This window comes from Nymphalis io, chromosome 1 (genome assembly GCF_905147045.1).
Source record: "Nymphalis io chromosome 1, ilAglIoxx1.1, whole genome shotgun sequence".
Classification (NCBI taxonomy): domain Eukaryota; kingdom Metazoa; phylum Arthropoda; class Insecta; order Lepidoptera; family Nymphalidae; genus Nymphalis; species Nymphalis io.
Genome location: NC_065888.1, coordinates 3,558,108 through 3,578,127, shown reverse-complemented (window position 1 = coordinate 3,578,127; position 20,020 = coordinate 3,558,108). Strand labels below are relative to the sequence as shown.

The 20,020-nt window shown below is 34.8% G+C and overlaps 1 protein-coding gene across 7 annotated transcripts; it reads left to right on the top strand.

The window, feature by feature from the left end:
* The first annotated feature begins 855 nt into the window (after positions 1-855).
* LOC126781451 (sodium/hydrogen exchanger 6) lies at positions 856-19,987 on the top strand. Of its 7 annotated transcripts, XM_050506444.1 has the most exons (17): positions 856-1,287; positions 1,548-1,703; positions 1,862-2,022; positions 2,576-2,791; positions 8,489-8,562; positions 10,492-10,635; positions 11,463-11,566; positions 12,370-12,572; positions 12,869-12,980; positions 13,356-13,515; positions 14,085-14,136; positions 16,019-16,048; positions 16,478-16,546; positions 16,872-16,946; positions 17,954-18,139; positions 18,242-18,325; positions 18,530-19,987. In XM_050506444.1, exons 1-17 carry the CDS (start codon positions 1,059-1,061, stop codon positions 18,566-18,568), a joined length of 2,094 nt encoding a protein of 697 aa, XP_050362401.1. In that variant the 5' UTR covers positions 856-1,058; the 3' UTR covers positions 18,569-19,987. The 7 variants fall into 7 exon arrangements, with proteins under 7 accessions (XP_050362401.1, XP_050362409.1, XP_050362413.1 ...); XM_050506452.1 differs by lacking the exon at positions 16,478-16,546 and having other exon boundaries at positions 18,691-19,987; XM_050506456.1 differs by lacking the exon at positions 16,872-16,946 and having other exon boundaries at positions 18,691-19,987.
* Positions 19,988-20,020: the final 33 nt, after the last annotated feature.

Below are 20,020 nucleotides of genomic sequence, written 5' to 3'. Positions count from 1 at the left end.
CTACTATACTGAATATGCCCTTATCTTTAAGATGTCATATTGTATGGACTTCAAAGTAATGAAAAGAAGGTGATAAAAATAATAATTCTTAATATACTGCGTCGTAGCTACTAATGCCCTCCAATTCGACAGCAGATTTATTTATTATTTTTTGTTCAATGCAAACATAAAATAGAATATAATTTAATTTAGCAAAATATAATAGGTAGGTAATATAAAAGGATTGGGTAGGAAGGAAAAATAAGTTAGGTCAGTCTCATCATAGCCCAAATTGAGAAGCCAGTTGGTCATTTGCATTTTACGTTGGTAAGTAGTAGTAGTGTAGTAAGTGAGTGAATATTGATCATCTTATTTATTCTGTTATATAGAATCGAGCTCAAGTAATTATATTGTTGACTTGTTATAGCTGATTTCAATTGAATGGTCCGGTAAACCCTATCAGTTATGCGTTTGTTAGATGCAAACTTAGAACAAATTATAAGGAATATTTTTATGCTTCATAAGAATTTTTTAAAATTCAAAACAATCATACACAATCTCAATCATATCAATCCATAGTTTATATTTTACACTTACCCTCCAAAATTAAATTAAAAATATAATTTAAAAAATCGGACCAAAAATATTAATTGATAACGTAATAAAAAGTATTAAAAAGGAAATGCTATACAAATTATAATAAAAATATCATAATTTTTGTATTTCCTTATAAAATGGTTAAGTCATTGCAGCATTCATGCGTTGTGTCATTTTGTCACTTATTTTATTCTGAACGCTACTTATTGTGTTGACGTGACTTTGAAACAGATGTCGTTGTTTGTTTTTCAATGTTAGATATCTTCATAACTTGTCAATTTGACAAAATTTAATCTAACAGTATTTTAGTTACTACATTTTAAAGACGTAAACACAGTATAAAGTATTACTATCTGCTCAATTTATTTTACCTATCAATTACGTCAATGAAGAAATAAGTATCGTGCTGAAAGAATAACTAGTAATGAGACTTCAAAAATCGATTTTCTTCTAGGTGTGATATTATTGTTCATTGTGCAAGAATGAAACTCGTAATCGGGTCCGTGCCTCTTTTATTTTATTTCGTTAAATCATGTCGAGCATCAGGAGCAGATATTGCGCTCGATGCGAAAGCTACTCTTTTACATCGTATAGACAGTCTTAACTTGTTAATTTACACCTGTCTCCTAACGTTAACAGTTTTAACTATATGGGTATTTAAGCATCGTCGTGTAAGCTGGCTTCACGAAACTGGTCTGGCGGTAATATATGGTAAGCTATTTAATTTGATAATATAATTGCTTAAGGTTGTAATTAACTAGTCATGTGATTTTTAAAAATGGTCATTAAAAACTCATCCTTGTGCGTAGATCGCAGTGATACTCTAAATTATTTGATATTTATTTATTATCTTTCTGTGTAGGGTAAACATTTTTATCCTACTTTTAAAAAAACAGATGCATTCAAGTATCCTTCATAAAATACTAAATAAATTATTGTTTACCTATTGACGTTATTTTTTTGTACCTTAGGTCTTATAGTAGGAGCAATCATTAGATATGCAGGGAGTACGAATCAAGTCACATACCTTGATGCCCACCCGGAGCCCAACGCCAAGTATAACTTGTCTGTACCACCGGATATTGTGCGCTTCCACTTCCCTGACAAAATCCAAATATCCTCAGGAGGTACATCAATGGCACACTTACTTATACTTTATATACATAATCATACTTCATTATAATTTATTTAATTATTAATACTAGTTGTACTAATAATATTATCTCACTATATTTTACTACATATACTTTTTCTTATTATTAATATCATTTTGTTGATGTTTTAGAAATACCTGTACCAAATAAGACATATGCATACAGTTTCCGAGGTGAGATAGTGAATTTGGAACAAAATGAAATCGACCTAAAGGCAACATTCGACCCTGAGATCTTTTTCAATATTATTCTACCACCCATAATATTTCATGCTGGTTATTGTCTTAAAAGGGTAAGTGTTATAATTTAGCTATTAATTTATTTTGTCAAAAATTTATAAATACAAAAACACAAACTTTGTTTCTTTGCTGGTTATTGGTTTAATAAGAATATTTTACTATCAGAAAACTGATTAACAATAACAATTATAGATGATAAGTCTGGTCTAGATGATAAATTATTTATTTATTATTTCAATATGATTAGTATTTTATTTTTCACTGCCATAGTTAAAAAATCTAATAAAATACTATAGAACTAACCATAAAGTAGTAGTACATTAACTAAAATTAATATACATTATTTAAATATTTTAATTTATTGATTTCCTTGTTAACTGTGCACAACAAATGTGATTAAATAAATTACAGTCATTTGACCTCCAAATAACTATATAACCCCTTTGTCAGTTTGAAAGTTGAGTGATTAATTGTAATTTTAACACAAGGAACATAATATCTTAGATCCCATTTTTAGTGGGTAGAAAAAGAAGAAGTACAAGCCACTCTTCACGCCAATGACTCATGAAAAATAAGTAAAAAATAATGTATGATTATTTATTACAGAAATACTTTTTCCGAAACTTAGGTGCAATATTGACATTTGCCATGGTTGGCACAGCTCTCTCCGCTCTAGTCATTGGTTCCTTAATGTATGGTTGTGTGCAACTGATGCCGGCGTCTCTCGCAGCCAGCTTCACATTCCTGGATACGCTATATTTTGGTGCATTGATTTCACCCACCGATCCACTAACTGTGCTTGCTATATTTTCACAACTCAAGGTATGTTTTATCATTATATAATGTATATTTTATCCGTGCAGTGACGGAGAAAGAATACATTTCACTGCCCCTCTCTTTCCCATGGGTGTCGTAAGAGGCGACTAAGGGATATCTGAGCGACCATCTGCTCACCTGGTGGTAGGATGCTAACATCCGCCTGGCTTGTTACCACCGTACGCATGGTGAAAAACTCGTGAAGTGGCTTGCAGCCGCGTTTCGAGGTCAGCCAGCGTACAGCCAGAGCCCGAGCGAGTATTGCCGCGATGGGTGTTGGTCCGGTTGGAGACGGCTGTTGAACCAATGCCGGGGGAAACTGTATTGACCTGCCGGTCAGGGAGACCCGAAGAAACGGCTGTTCCGCTGGCCGCCCGTGGCATAGTACAGGGGCCCGAGCGTGCCTAACCAGCTCGTGAGGCTGCCCCACCAGGCCACGCATAATCTCGGGGTGGACCGTCGTGCCGGTTGGTGACCGGTAGGTGGGGTCCCGGCGGCCACTTCCGGGGGGGTTCGGGGGCCCTTCCGTCCGGCGGGTCAGTGTATTTTTCCTTTTGGCAACCACTTGGGGAAACACGCCTCCACACTTTGCCCATCCCTATCGTGGCAATACATCGCTCGCTTCACGTCTCTTTTCCATTTAATTTCTCCCAAATAGCGCAACAAAAAAGAAATAACGGTCGTACAGCGGTGCTCACCCCCACCATACCCTCGCTGTTTGAGGTCGAGTTCTCTAACATCCGAGGACTCCACACTAACCTCAACGCTGTCCACCACCATCTCGAGACAGCACGGCCAGCAATGTTGTTTCTCACGGAGACACAAATACTCCGTCCTGCCGATACCAGCTACCTTAATTATCCCGGCTACACGCTTGAAGAATCCTTCAAAGCGAAAGCCGGAGTATGCTTGTTCGTCAGGACGGATGTTTGCTGTCACCGACTGCGCTGCTTGGAGGACCCCTCCTTCTCCATGTTGGTGGTACGTGTGGACCTGGTTCGTCAGAGCCGAGTCTACGTGTGCCTCTACAGATCCCACAATGGTGACTTGGAGACAAGCCGACTATTTGACCATCTTAGTCGGGTGGCAGATGCTGCGCAAGAGCAATTTCCTAACGCGGAATTGGTGTTTTTGGGGGACTTTAATGCTCACCACGAATCCTGGTTGAAATCCCTCAAAACTGACCATGCTGGAAGGACTGCTCATGCTTTTGCTCTCACACATGACTTGACCCAACTGGTTGATCAGCCCACCAGGATCCCAGACATTGATGGGCAAGCACCTTCTCTACTGGACCTTCTGCTGACTTCTCACCCGGTAGAATATCAGGTTGTGGTTCAGGCTCCTCTTGGCTCTTCGGATCACAGCCTTATTTCTACCAGAGTGCCACAGGCCAAGCTGCCGCCACTAGCGGTATGCAAACGTCGCGTTTGGCACTATAAGTCGGCGGATTGGGACGGTATGCGCGATTACTATGCGTCGGTCCCTTGGAAGGAACGTTGCTTCAGTGGGAATGACCCGACAACTAGTGCCGCTGCTGTTGCTGGCGAGATCATGCTGGGAATGGAATACTACATTCCTAGCTCAGATCTCGTCAGTAGGAGTACGCGTAACCGTTGGTTCACTCGTGAATGTGCCGATGCTGTATCAGCTAAGCAGGCGGCATATCGCAAGTGGATCAACGGCTGCATTAGCGGGGCATCTAACATTGACTCACTGAAAGCAAACTATAATAAAAATTCCAAGTCCTGTAGAAAGGCATACACGAGAGCGGATGCACAGCGCATTGTACAGATTGGTCATGACCTTGTTTCGCATCCTAGGGGCTCCCGTAGCTTCTGGCGTCTGACCAAGTCTGTGCAAAACAACTTCTGCCAACCTTCGCTGCCACCGCTCAGAAATCCGGACGGATCGCTAGCTCACAGTCCGCAAGAGCAAGCTGATCTCCTGGCTAAACTCTTTGCCGACAATTCCGTCATCGATGATTGTAGTGCACTGCCACCTACAATACCTGCATGTGGCCATACGATGCCTGACATTAAAATCAGGCAACGTGATGTGCGTGCGGAGCTGCAATCACTTGATGTACGGAAAGCTAGCGGTCCCGATGGAATACCAGCCATAGTGCTGAAGAAGTGCGCAGCGGAGCTGTCTCCTGTGTTAACGCGCCTGTTCCAACTTTCTCTCTCTTCGGGAAGTGTGCCGGAGGCTTGGAGAAGAGCTAATGTGCAAGCGGTTCCCAAAAAAGGGGATCGGTCTGACCCGGCAAATTATCGGCCAATAGCTATCACCTCAGTACTTTGTAAGGTGATGGAACGGATTTTAAACAACCAACTGATCCATTACCTAGAAGATCACTGTCTAATTAATGATCGTCAGTACGGTTTTCGACCAAAACGGTCCACAGGTGATCTTCTAGCGTACGTAACACACCTCTGGGGTGAAGCTATCGACAAGCATGGAGAATCGTTGGCTGTCAGCCTCGATATCTCCAAGGCTTTCGACAGGGTCTGGCACAGAAGTCTTCTCTCCAAGCTACCGGCATATGGTCTGCCTGCTCAGCTATGCACCTGGATTGCCAGCTTCCTACACAAGCGTAGCCTTCGTGTTTTAGTAGATGGTTGCGCTTCACAATTCTATGTAGTGAATGCTGGGGTCCCCCAGGGATCTGTGCTATCTCCCACACTCTTTCTTTTGCATATCAATGATATGCTCTCCCTTGGGAACATACATTGCTATGCAGATGATAGTACAGTGCATGGTGGATACCACGGACGCGCAGTGGCTGGGCGGGCGGAAACTGAGGAGAGGCGGGAGAATCTTGTCATTGAACTCGATAGGACGTTAGATCTCATCGCCAAATGGGGCTCTGATAATCTTGTTGAGTTTAATGCCAAGAAAACACAGGTATGCGCTCTCACGGCGAAAAAGTCAACATTTTCCCCTCTTCCCTCCCTCTGTGGTACTCCGCTGGTGATGCAAAGCAAAATCGCCATGCTGGGGATTGACGTTCGCTGCGACCTTAGTCCAAGGGATTACATCGAGGCTGTTATAAAAACAGCTTCACGGAAACTCGGAGTTCTGAACAAGGTGCGGCGCTTTTTCACGCCACAACAACTGTGCCTGCTGTACAAAACACAGGTACGGTCTTGCGTGGAATATTGCTCGCACCTTTGGGATGGCTCCGCTAAGTACCTACTTGAGGCCTTGGACCGGTTGCAGCGACGTGCCGTACGCATTATTGGCGACGTAAAGGTCACAAACACCCTTGAACCTTTACAATTGCGTCGTGAGATAGCAGCACTGAGCGCTTTCTATCGACTGTATCACGGCGAGTGCTCTGAGGAATTATTCTCTCTAATTCCTGCTTCCCCCTTCCTTCTTAAGTCCACGCGGGCTGGTTCTCGATGTCACCGCCTAACTGTGACATCAATTCCATCGCGAACAAAGAAATTTGGCAACTCCTTTCTTTGTCGCACTTCCAAAAAATGGAATTCCTTACCAGCTCACGTATTCCCCTCCTCTTACAACCTGGGTTCCTTCAAACGAGGCGTGAAGAGGCATCTTGCGGGCCGGCAAGGCGAAGGCGGCTAGTGCAGAACGTTTTTCCCGTCTGTACTGGCCGTCGTCGCGTTTGGACTCTACTACCACTTACCATCAGGTGGAGTAGAGTCATTTGCCCTCCCGGCGATATAAAAAAAAAAAAAAAAAATGTTAAGAATTTTTATATATATTAATTTTAAGTAATATAACAAAAATTGTTTGATGAATATTCAATACCTTTTTAGAAAATTCCCATACTAAATATACTCATAATATTTTAAATTGAGGTTTGGCTGAAAATTCGACAAAATTTTCTTTCTATATAATACTTTATTTGTATGTATGTATCTTATAAAAAATATCCTAGCAAACATTCGGTTCGGTAAAATTTTTACCTAGCCTTATATAAAGACCGAAAATTTGTATGGGGTAAAGCCAATTTTTGGCCTAGTGAAATATGACAAATTAAATGTTGTTTACATTTTTTTCTATAGACAAAATTAATTTGATACATTATTTATAATTATTTTTTTATATATTGACTTGTAATTATTATTTTATTGCTTCGATTAATTTAGATTAATTGAACGTAACATAGAATGGGGAAGACCCAAAAGAGATTATTGAATATTATCGACGTTAATTGAATTTAGAAATCAAGCATAATAATACTAAGTAGTACAAATTATTAAGTAGATAAAAAATCATTTATATAATAAAACACAAATATTTATAGGACAACTACAATATTGAGATATATAAAGTATATAAAGTATATAATGACAAAATTTTATATTTTAGTATAATATAAAACATATTTAATAATTTAATATATAAGAAACTTTGTTGGTTAAGCGTTAATAATATTTCGTGTTTTATTTAATATAATTATAACGTTAGTTTCCAAAATAAATAATAGACCAACAGATTTTATCGGTTTTAGCTTTATCCTGAATTAAATTTTGAAAGTACTTATAAAAATCAGTAGCAGCGTTTATGTCTGCAGTGTCATTTCCAAATAATCAGAAAATCTTCACTAACTACTCCTATTTTAGACTATTATACACTCGACTTGAGCATTATTAGAAGAAGACTCAATAATTCCTAAAATGTATCTTAAGGCGTTTTTATTGGATTTTGTTTAATTTCTTCGAGATGACTTTAAGTGGTTTTAAGACAAACAATCAATAGTCCTAATGTCTACGAGCTATTGCATTTTACAGCAGTTTAACAGGTTCTCTATCGTTATCATATTATATAGAATTGGCAAAATAAAATACGTCTAAGACATATTATTATCTGTCAAATGTGATAAGCACAATAATTATATTTACATGTAAATGCTATCTAAATTCGTTATAAAGATAAAAAATTTAAGTTAAATTGTAGGTATTATTTCGTTTATTAAATTCCACAAATAATAATTGAATAAAGAAATAATGTTTTTGCAGTAATTTTGATAATAATAATTGTTATAAAAAAAATATTTTAAAAGATTTCTGATAAAAAATTTAAAGATATTTTTCCGAAAATGAAAATGTTATAATATTGACTTTGTTCCTTCGACTATAATTACAGTATACACAATAAGATGAGACTATACCATTAATATAACAGATAAAAGATACTTAAAAAATATGAATGACCAAAAATATCTCTATCCTCTTCTATACATATAAAAGAATAACCGACTGGCTTATCAACACCCAGCTTAAACTACATGAAAATTCGCATACAGGTTCTTTTTACACAGTTAGACTAAAGAAGTATTTTTGAAAATTTCACCCCTATGTAGTGATTAAGGGGATGAAAGTTCGTATGAAAAATCTTTTGAAGAAAGAGTTATGGAGAGTAATATTAAGAGTATTAGTAGTATTAGTATTTAGCAATTCTGAATTATGACGTGAAGAAAATTTTGAATGAATACATCTTGAAGCTAACGTTTAAAAATAAAATGCAATTGCAAACAACATATTCATTAGTGAAATTAATACATTATTTATGAATCTTGAAAATAAACATTATATGCGATTAAATAATATTATAATTAAGAAATATATTGGAAATGTATTTCCTATTTTATAGTAATATAATGTTTAGTGAATTAACATGATAGACACGACGCTAAATTTTATATTGTGTTTTTTGTTTTTTCATCAGGTGGATGTCAATCTGTATGCAATGATATTCGGCGAGAGTGTCCTCAATGATGCAGTCGCACTTGTACTCAGCGGGTAAATATTAATAGTATTGTACATACATCTATACCGTAACAGCCTGTGAATGTCCCATTGCTGAACTAAAGGCTTCCTCTCCCTTTTTTGAGGAGACGGTTTGAAGCTTATTCCACCACGCTGCTCCAGTGCGGGTTGGTGGAATACACATGTGGCATAATTTCAATGAAATTAGACACATGCAGGTTTCCTCACGATGCTTTCCTTCACCGTAAAGCACGAGATGAATTATAATCACAAATTAAGCACATGAAAATTCGGTGGTGCTTACCCGGGCTTGAACATACGATCATCGGTTAAGATTCACGCGTTCTTACCACTGGGCCGTCTCGGTATTCAATTCATACATCTATAAACAGTTATAATTAGCTCAAAGGCTATAATTTTTAAAAATAAAACACATCGAAAATGTCGTGTGTTGAATCACTTTGTATCAAATTTTCATTTCTCACACATACAATACAAATATATAAACCACAGATTTTAGTTGTGCCGACAGGGCACTTATTATTTTGCCCATGTCACGTAGGACGGACAATAATCGATTGAAAATTTGAAGACAATGTAAATATATATATAAATGAATACAACGTGAAACCATTCACTTGAACATATGAAGTCATTCATTCATTCGTTCATTCATGTTATTGACTATACTAAATAATATATTCCTATTATTTTCTGTGACAAAAAAGTAACCAGAATAGATTTTTTTAATACATATCTCGCCCTTGAAATGCTTTATATGATTTCGTACAAACGGTTTCAGTAACTAAATTAAATATAAGGAAAGTCTTATAATAAACTAAGTTAATAATAGATTACGTTGACCAATAGCAATAAAATTGTGGTTTTCCGTGTGATAATGATTATATATTTGAATATATAAAAAGCTATTAAAATGAAATTTATATTTAATTGACTATTCAAATGAAGTTGAAACATTACTATGTAAATACGATATGTTTTAATTCACATAGATTTTTATATTTGCACCTTATCTTAATACATTATATATATTTTTTTCCAAATTTAAATGAACGAATGTTTCAAACATTGCTATGTAAATTCGACATGTATTAATTCTCAAACCTTCTACTCAAAATGGACAGGACGTCATAGCCCAGCAGTGGGACATTAATAGGCTGTTACTGTACCTACTGGTGGTAGAGCTTTGTGCAAGCTCGTCTGGGTAGGTACCACCCACTCATCAGATATTCTACCGCAAAACAGCAGTACTTGTTATTGTTGTGTTCCGGTTTGAAGGGTGAGTGAGCTAGTGTAATTACAGGCACAAGAGACATAACATCTTAGTTCCCAAAGTTGGTGGCGCAATGGTGATGTAAGCGATGGTTAACATTTCTTATAATGCCAATGTCTATGGGCGTTGGTGACCACTTACCATCAGGTGGCCCATATGCACGTCCGCCTTCCATTTCTATAAAAAAAAAACTTAATACCTAATATATATATTTTTTTTCAAAATTTTGTTAATACGTTAATTGCATTAGATGAGTATCTATGAAATAATTTTGATGTCAAAAAATATTATACCAGTTGAATTATCTTTCATAAATTTATTTTTCATTAAATCGAATGTAATTTTTATATAGATGATAAAACGCCGATAAAATGCATTTGTTTGAAATCGTTCGAAGGTTTGAATGAGTAACTACTTACTGGGTTGTTGACTATTTAATTTTTCGCGGTAGAATATACATTCCAAATGGGGGATATATATAATGATATTGAATAACAAAATGGTTGACATACAACTCAGTTAATTTAACTATAATAGTTTTTGCGTGAAAAGAAATTAACAAGGCAATTTTAATATTTTGCCGCCACTTTTTAAATCGTTACTTTACAAATACCTTACAATGGTGTTCTTACTCGGTTTTCTATTTGTTGTCCTTTTTTATTTTTCAGTGCCATACAGAACTATGAAAAGAGGTACTCGACTGATGGTGGATTTGAAATAACGGCATTCCTAGCAGCAATCGGAGACTTTATCGGAATATTCAGTCTTTCTCTCCTCGTCGGCGCTTTCATAGGCTGTCTGACTGCATTGATATCCTTTTTAAATTATTTTATACCTTAAATATTCTCTATAACATAAAATTAGAAAACATTTTCAATCTCGAATATTTTCTTTTTTAACCACAAAGTTAAATATAAAATACTCGCTCGCAGGTAGAGGAAAACATCGTCAGGTAACCTGCATGTCTCGGGTGAAACTTTTTCTAAGTCCATTCATCAAGCCAAGGAGCATTGTGGTCGAATAAGCTAAAACCCTTCGCTTCAAGAGGAAAGGAGGCCTTAACCCAACTGTGGGCATGGGTGGCTGTTGTAATAACTTTACTCAAGTCGGTTGCTCTTATTTAGCACCCTTTAATCATTATACAGTTATGTCATATTAATGAACTTAAGTCTATATTTTTTTTAATGAATGCTTTTTAAAATAAATACTATAATTTTATTTGTATGCGTTCACGCTTATTCGATTTATTCGATATCTATTATTATATATTGATTGCTTATAAAGTATATATGAAAATTGATTTATTTGATAATAATAATAATATCCTGGGACATTAATCATACACGGCCATCTGGTCCCAAACTAACCAGAGCTTGTACTATGGAAATAAGACAACTGATATACGACGTATACTACTCTTGTTTTGTAAATACATACTTATATAGATAAATACACCCAGACTCAGGACAAATAGACATGTTCATGTACACAAATGTCTGTCCGGGGCGGGAATCGAACCCAAAACCTTCGGCGTGAAAGGCAAGTATCTACCGACCACGCCAACATGCTCGTATTTATTATATAATATACATTTTCAATTATATAACGATTCAAATAATTCCTTAACGTATAAACACATGACCAAGTTCACGCACGTCCGTGATTGGCCGCTGCTGGAGTCCGCGTTGTTCGTGCTCATGTCGTATGCCGCATTCCTCATAGCAGAAGTTTGCGAATTAACGGGTAAATATTACGAAGCATTTTTGTTTTGTTTGGTGGTTTAGAAGTGAAAGCGTGACAAACAGACAGAGATACTACCGATAGATGGCGTTGTACGAACAGAAGTAATTCCAAAAGTCCTAAAAGTAATTGTAACTCTGCAAAGTCATGGCTAAATTCTTTTTCTTGCCGATAAATTATTATTAAGTATTTTTCATCGGTTATGTGTAGTATATATTTCTTACTAATATTTTTTTAATAAAATAAAGATTAATTGATCTCAATAAAGCTCGTTTAGCTGATTTATACACTTTTCTGCAATCAAGTACGATCTATACGGGTAATAGATACATTACAGTCAGTCAATTACCATCAGTTATAAAAATGTCTTATTCAATTAACTTTTCGATAATCTTCCGACAATAAATGGAAATTTTACAGAATTACATATAGTGCAGTCTGAATTAATATAAATAAAAATTAATATTGATAACAGAAGCTGTTCATACATTACTTACTACAGCGTTAAAAAATTACCAAGTTCTTTTGGGTATCTTGCTTTTGGAATGGTAGACGAGCATATTTGCCGCCGTCAATTTACCACCCACTTTTATACGTGAATTCTTATATCCCTATAATTACACTAGCTCACTCACCATTAAAAACGGAACGCAGCATTATAAAGTATTATTTTCTGTCGGTAGAAAATTACCAACTACATACATAGAAGACCCTACCACTGGTAGAACAAATATATAGTAATATTATATATGACAAATGTTGTGTTTTTTTTTTTAATTATTGCTATGTTATCTTCCAATGTTCAGGTGTCGTTGCGGTGTTATTCTGCGGTATATGTCAAGCGCATTACACGTACAATAATCTTTCGTCGGACTCTCGGAACAGAACCAAGCAATTGTTCGAGCTGCTCAACTTCCTCGCCGAGAACTTCATATTCACATACATTGGTGTATCGATGTTCACTTTTCCGAAGCATCACTTCGATCCGTGGTTCATAATTGCTGGCTTCGTATCCTTTGATAAATATTGAACTAATTACGCTTACACAGAGCTGAAATATTTACTATATACCAATTTATTTTATAACTTCAAAAAAAGGAAAAGTTTTCCATGTTGTCGGTTTTTTTTTTTGTATATTTAACCAGTTAATTTTATCACGTTTCCGTTAGCAATTCATTTTATTATATTACTCAGGTAAACATTATTAGATAACGATATTTTAGTTTAATAAATATTGCAAGGTACTAAAGGAAGATAAACCCACAATGTCACATTGTTATAAAAATTTTCTTAACGTCATAACAGCTCACTTCGACTCTCGGTCGTGCGGTAAACATCTACCCGCTGTCGTTTCTACTAAATCTAGGAAGGAAACCACCGATCCCCATGAACTTCCAACATATGCTTTTCTTCTCGGGTAAGTCGACGTTGTAATGAAACATGCATTTATTTTTATGAAATAGGTAGACGGACGCTCAAACGTCACCTGGTGGTAAATGGTTACGCTAGACTGTAAGAAATATTTACCACTTAGCTCCATCGCCAATACGTAACCAACCTTGGGAACTAACTGTTATGTGCCTGTAGTTTCACTGGCTCACTCATCCTTCAAAACGGAGCACAACAGTTCTAAGTATTGCCGTTTGGCGGTAGAATATCTGACGAGTGGGTGGTACCAACCCGGACGGGCTCACTTAAAGCCCTACGACCGACTAATCGCCATAAGTCAAACGTGTAAATCGACCAAGCCTGACGGTATCGCGGCCGAGACAATAAAGTCGACCGGTGGCAGGTCTGCGCGGCGCGATGTCGTTCGCGCTGGCCATCCGCAACACGGTGTCGGAGGCGCGGCAGGCCATGCTGACCACCACGTCGCTCATCGTGATCGCCACGGTCGTGCTGCAGGGCGGCGCCGCCTCGCACGCGCTCGCCTACCTGCGCATCCCCACCGGGTGAGTCGCGCCTCCTCGCTCCCTACCCACACTTGGAACTATCTCGACGGACTTTTGCAACCGTACGCTCCATTACTTACAAATTCAAAGATAATTGATATCATAAAATGTACACATTTTAAAGCTCCGTCATGTAATTTAAGTAGCGTCCGAAAGATTTTTATAAAAACCTCGAATTGGTCTTTATAAAAATAAAACAAAAAATCACACAAATTGATGTAAATGACTTCCTCGATTACACTTAAAAATCCAAATGAAACAATAGAACACATTTAACAAATCACAAGTCGCATCGATGATGAATTAATTACTTTACCTTTCTATCCACCAACGAAATGGTTTTCAATTCTTTTAACAACGCTGTTATAGTTAGTAATCTCCTAACTATATCAAATAACGAAATTTCGCTAAGACCGTCTAGCTATTCGTAAACCGCGATGCGTTTCTCGTTTCTTACTCGTTTATCCCTTGCATCAGTTTCTCTGCAGACTTTCAACCACACTTATACTTCTACTGATGGAATTAATTATTATATATATATATATATAAGTATATACTTGATTTTACAGTCAAGGTCAAAACGACGAAAGCGAAGCCCTGCCCTACCGCGACGTGAGAAGTGTAAGTAACTTTATATTTCTTGATTATTTTATTTCTAAAGCATTTTATTCACTATAAAATTGGTTCCAATGCACATATTATCGATTATATTAAATACCACAAGTAAATAGGATTTCGTATTTATAGTTATTATAATATTCGGTTATAAGAAGTAGTGGTTTTTAAACGTGTTTTGGGTAAATATATAAACACATTTCAGCTTCTAAATCGGTAGTTTATTAACACTTGTAATATCGTTTGTAATTATCATGAGCACATGTATGTCTTTGGGAATAGTTAGTTCGTAAAAAGAAAACATTTTTAGTGATATGTTACTCTTAAATTGTTTTAAGATATAATTTTTGTTTTTTTAATTATAATGACAATAACAAGTTGAGATAAATTATTCAATTGAATGGAATTGGAAAAGGTAATTGAAATTGTTTAAAAAATAAAATTAAGTTAAAAAATTTATTTATATGAATATTATATGTATCTGTTGAAACGGTTATAATAAAACGATTACATATTTGGTTTCAGAAATTATATTATACAAATTGCCATTGTTGCCATTGTTTGTATAATATAATTTAATGTTACTTGACTGCCTCGTTGTTGTAGTGGCTTGATGTAAGGCCGCAGACCCGGAGGACCTGGATTCGATTCCCATGTCGGGCCAATACAAAAGTTATTGGGTTTTTCTTGCAAAAAATTCTCAATAGCAGTCCGGAGTCTAAAAGTTGGAAGTGTGTATACTCCCGTGCCTCAGAAAGCACGTAAAGCCGTCGGTCCTGCGTGTGAACTCTCCGGTCGTGTCGGATTACCGTCCCATCGGGTTATGAGAGTTAGGGAATAGAGTGCGCCTGTGTTGCGCACACACTTGTGCACTATAATATCCCTTGCGTAGTTGGCTAATCTCTCTTGAGATTGGCCGCCGTGGCCGAAATCGGTCTGGAGGACATTATTATTATTATTAATGTTACCTATAACCTATTGAAATCACAAGAGGAGTAAACAGAGGCAAATAAAAAACTTTATGTATGTATGGATCGCTAACAAATGTTGTTTTGAATGTGGGAAAAAATTTAAGAGGATATAAGTAATTTGTAGTGCTTGCAAGCCAATCGCATGGAATGTGTAAATTTAAGGTTCCTTTGATTGGAATTTGAGTGTAACTTATTATTTATTCAATTATAATAATTAAAAACAATAACAATGCTATTATTATAAGATGAAGTTAAATTACATTGAATATTTTATCTCAGCTTGCTATGAAAATCCATTTACACGGTACATAACCACTGTCTACTATTAAAGTGCTGACTTCCTTTGCTTTTTTTTGTATGTCGCTTTCGAATAATCACTCTTCATTTCGTTTTTTGTTTGTAATAACGTTCATACTTTGTATAAGTAAACATCTATCGTGTTAAAACATATTAATTACGCTGTTAGTCATGTAGTGAGTTTTTAAAAATTCATTAATAGTAACGATGAAATATTATGCACATCCAAATGTATATAACCTCTTTATAAATTTTTTTTTTCTGATAAAAACAAAAAAAAAACAATAATAATAACACGTATTTTTTATTATGATTATAAAAATATTAATTTAATTAAATAAATAATGATGTTAGATAAAACAGGGTTGCTAAGCTATTTAAATTATGGTCGACATTTATATGAAATTTATTTATTTTATTTGAACGTTTGGAAGTGTTTGATATGTCAACGCTTTCTTATTAAAGCCTGTTTTTTTTTTTTTTAAATAAAATTGTTTCGATTAATTTAACCGTTGTAATAAGATTCATTTTATCGCTGATCTTCAATGACACAGGTTTTAATATTAAGCGAGCTAAATACAGGTTTCGCGCATGTGATTAATCATATATTATTGTGGCAGCTCTACCAGGCCACGGACACAGGCAGACCGGTACGTACATAATTATACACGTATCATGGCTTTACGTGTGCCATTCGACCGCTTTCATTATCCATGTAACAAAACTCAAATAAATTAAAAACTTATTTGATTGTGCAATAATAATCAATCATTAAAAAAAACATACTACGTATACATTTTGTTTACAAACTAATTTTTGGGACTTACATGTTAATATTAATTGCTAATTTTATTATATGGTGGTATGTATCGTATCAGATATAGATATTTATTAATATCATAATACAACAACTTCTCACAGAGGACATTTATATTTTTTAATCGAATCTGTCTTTAATCTATGCTTCCCAGTCCTATATCATTTATATTTACATATATACAAATAAGATGTATGTGTTACCCTTCCCTGAACCTTTAATACCTTTATTGAGACTTATGGATCAAAATATTTGTTATCAGCCAGCTGATTTAAGTTACGGCCTCCAAAACATGGACTCCACTAATTCACCCAGTAGCGACAGGGCATCTGTAAGGAAAACCCTTATCTGCATGTCAATTATGCCAACTATCTTAACTTAACCCTCCTGCAAATTACTAACAATGGCATGACGACAAAATAACACTAACAATTGGTCACAGATTCTATTTTTAATAATTTCATATGCATGGATATTGCAACCAATCTTTTTTCTATAAGTGACTATAGTGCGATATATTTTTAACTAAATTTAAAAATAAATACATTTTGGAGATCAAAAAAGACACTTCGATCATTACTCACAATATCACATCTAATTTTCCGCAGTTTGCATGTTTATCTTTATTTTGTTTTTTATTTGGTTTCAATGTCTAGAACGGCCGCATGGTAGTTAAGTGGGGCAAAGACGAAAATGGAGTGATTATGCCTTGGCAACTAAACTCTTACGAAGTATGTAAATTCTTCTTTCTTCAATTTACTCAAGATATAGCAAACGGCATGACGTTTAATGAAACACAAATGCATGCTAATGCTTACTATACTTAACAACATAACTCGTAAAAATTAAGTTGAAAGGCTATAAGATGGAAATCTTGTTTTATTAAAATTACTAATTAGTATCATTATTCAAATCTCACACGGGTGATGTTGTTATATATAGCACTCTTAGAATTCTCAATCGGAACGAGTTGTGCAGAAATATTCAACACAGAGACATTAATAAAAGTTACTAAGATTTAAAAGAGAAAACCATTGTAGTAACAATAACTCTGTTGCTTAGTGTTATGTTTAAAATAATTCCTTTAAAAAATATAAAGTAAATCATTCACTATAAAAATAACTTATATTCGTGTTTCTGTGAATTGAAATGGTCACAACACGGTCCAATTGTCTAATTCTGATAACAAAGCTTTAGGGTATTGGCGACTTATTTATCTGAATATATAAACAATGTAATAACTTTTTTTTTTAATTTAAAAGTTTCGTATAATATTTTATCTTTATTCAGACCATACGAGGTGATCCAAAACGAATGATAATCGTAACTTTTTATTACCTATAAATGTAGTATAATAGAAAAACAAACGACGATACTCTTTTTTTTTTTTAATTACTACTAAACATATTTACACTCTGTCTTGTTGGATATACTATGGGAGTGTTCTTCGGTATTCAAAATTCAATGTTCATATTTGATAGACGTTCTAAAAACTTCGAAAATCAGCGACGATAATAAGACTAAAATATATCAACAATTAAAAGCTATAGTTGTTGATTGACATACTCGTTATCATTACTTTTCGATCATCGTTTGTACAAAGTCATATTTTGTATTTACAAACAAAAATAATTTCTTCTCAAGTAACAATATTCAACTTAAATTTATAAAATATTTTTAAATTTTCGAAACTATATGTGATAGGATTTTTTTATTGATCTTCTATATTTTGCATCAGGATACTCCACATAGCGGGGAAGGCGGGGGGGAGAAGGCCAGACTCGCACGTCTCTGGGGCGCGGTCGACTCAAAGTTACTCAAGCCTTTGTTGACACATGCGCGGCCACCACTGACGGAGACGCTTCCAGCTTTTCTGAGACCGCTGGCCAGGCTCTTAACAACCACAAGGCAATACACGCAAGGGGTAAGTTTAGGACATACCAAATTTTTATTTTGAAATAAATTTTTTTGTACAATTAATTCTTAATGTTTTGTAACCACATTTTATTTATATTTTATTATTTAGGATAACAGCCTCAGAAGAACCGACTCAGATTCTGACCTATGTATTGATGAACCTCAGCCTGTTCCGACAAGTATTGACCCTCAGGTATATCTATAATTAACTTTAATTCGACAAATTTACAACTGAACTCATAACCGAGCATATTTATATATTTCTTTTTAAAGACCGCAAATCGTACGTCGTATGTTTTATATATGTTTATATTTATATATTATATACCCCAAAGCCCAACTGTTTAGCTAATTTTAATATTTTAGTTACACTGTGTAATTTTTTTTTTGGTTGCAGCTATCTTATAACATACGGAATGGATATGGAAATGTATAAGCGTTGTAGCATTAGTGATCGTCGGCTGTGATTTAAGGTCTAGAATTGTAGATGTACATAGACTACATCGTATTTTGATTTTTTTAATAGGAAAATTTTGTTTTTTTTATTATTGCACGCAGCAACTTTGGCCCGGACTTGTGGATACAAGAATCTCAGTAGAAGGTATCACCGGCAGTAACATATAATATTAAGTAGTTAAAAAATTCTAACGCTCTTTGTGCCACGATCTCCTAATGAAATGTCTTAATGATTAACGAATGATGCGATGACGTCAGATTGTATAATGTATTTTGCTGTTCTCGGATTGATGTAGCTACAATGTTAAGGGGTCCGCGTTAAGACTAGTGTAAGTAGCGGCCACGCCTACCCTTAGTATTTAAAGCTTTTGTAATTTTTTTTTTTGTATTCTTAGTTGGTCATACGTACAAGTTGCAATCCTGTAACTTTGCACCAAATCTAACATGTATATTAAAATATATACCTATCCACCCCACCAAACTGCAATCGTGTAAAACTTCTCACTTAATATTTTTATGGTGTTTAAAATCAAACCAAAATTAGTGTAAACAAATATTTCTTAGTTATTAGTATTTCGCTTTTCATGTACCTTAATTAAAATATCTGTAAAACTTCATCCGTAGTATATGTGCTTGTTTGTGATTTATACATTTAATGTCTAATTATAACGCAATGTGCTAGTTTGATTCACAAAATTTAGCTTCGTAATTCAAAGTATGAAATTTATCTTGATATGAAATATTATATATAGTTTGTCTTGTAAAATAAATAAACACATAAATATCTTTTCTTACTTAAATGTGATGGTAACAATATTATGTGCTACCTCCATTAGAATAAAGTTTTAAAAAACATGAGGTGTATAAATATATTTTTTTATTTAAAATTCAACAATATTTGTAACAATATATGCAAATATATAATTCTTTCATAACCATCATATAAAAAAATATTTTCTCAAAGCTATATTTATACTTACTATATTTATTTAGCTATCGTCTAGTCTTTTAAATATATTTCTTTAAATGATTTTTTTAAACATTCAATAACTTTAATAAATTGGCTCTCCATAAAATGGGTCTTCATAAGTTGCTATTAAATGGTTGTAAAATAGTATTCGAATTTATTTTGTTAACATTAAATTATTTTGTAAATAATATCGGAAATTTATAATTGGTCTGCGAACCTGTTAGGAAGACTATAAACACTTTTCATTTTAAATGCAACATTCGATATGTAATTTTTCCTAGATATAAGAGTTTGTAAAACACAATCATTGTGTTATTTAGCTAATTGCTTACGATTCTTTTATATCCTCTAGAGATGTATTACACCGAATTTTAAATGGAACAAAGTGATTCTTATATATTACATGTAATAAAATTTGATTCTGAACAAGTGTTTTCATTCTTATCCTATGTGAATTAGCAC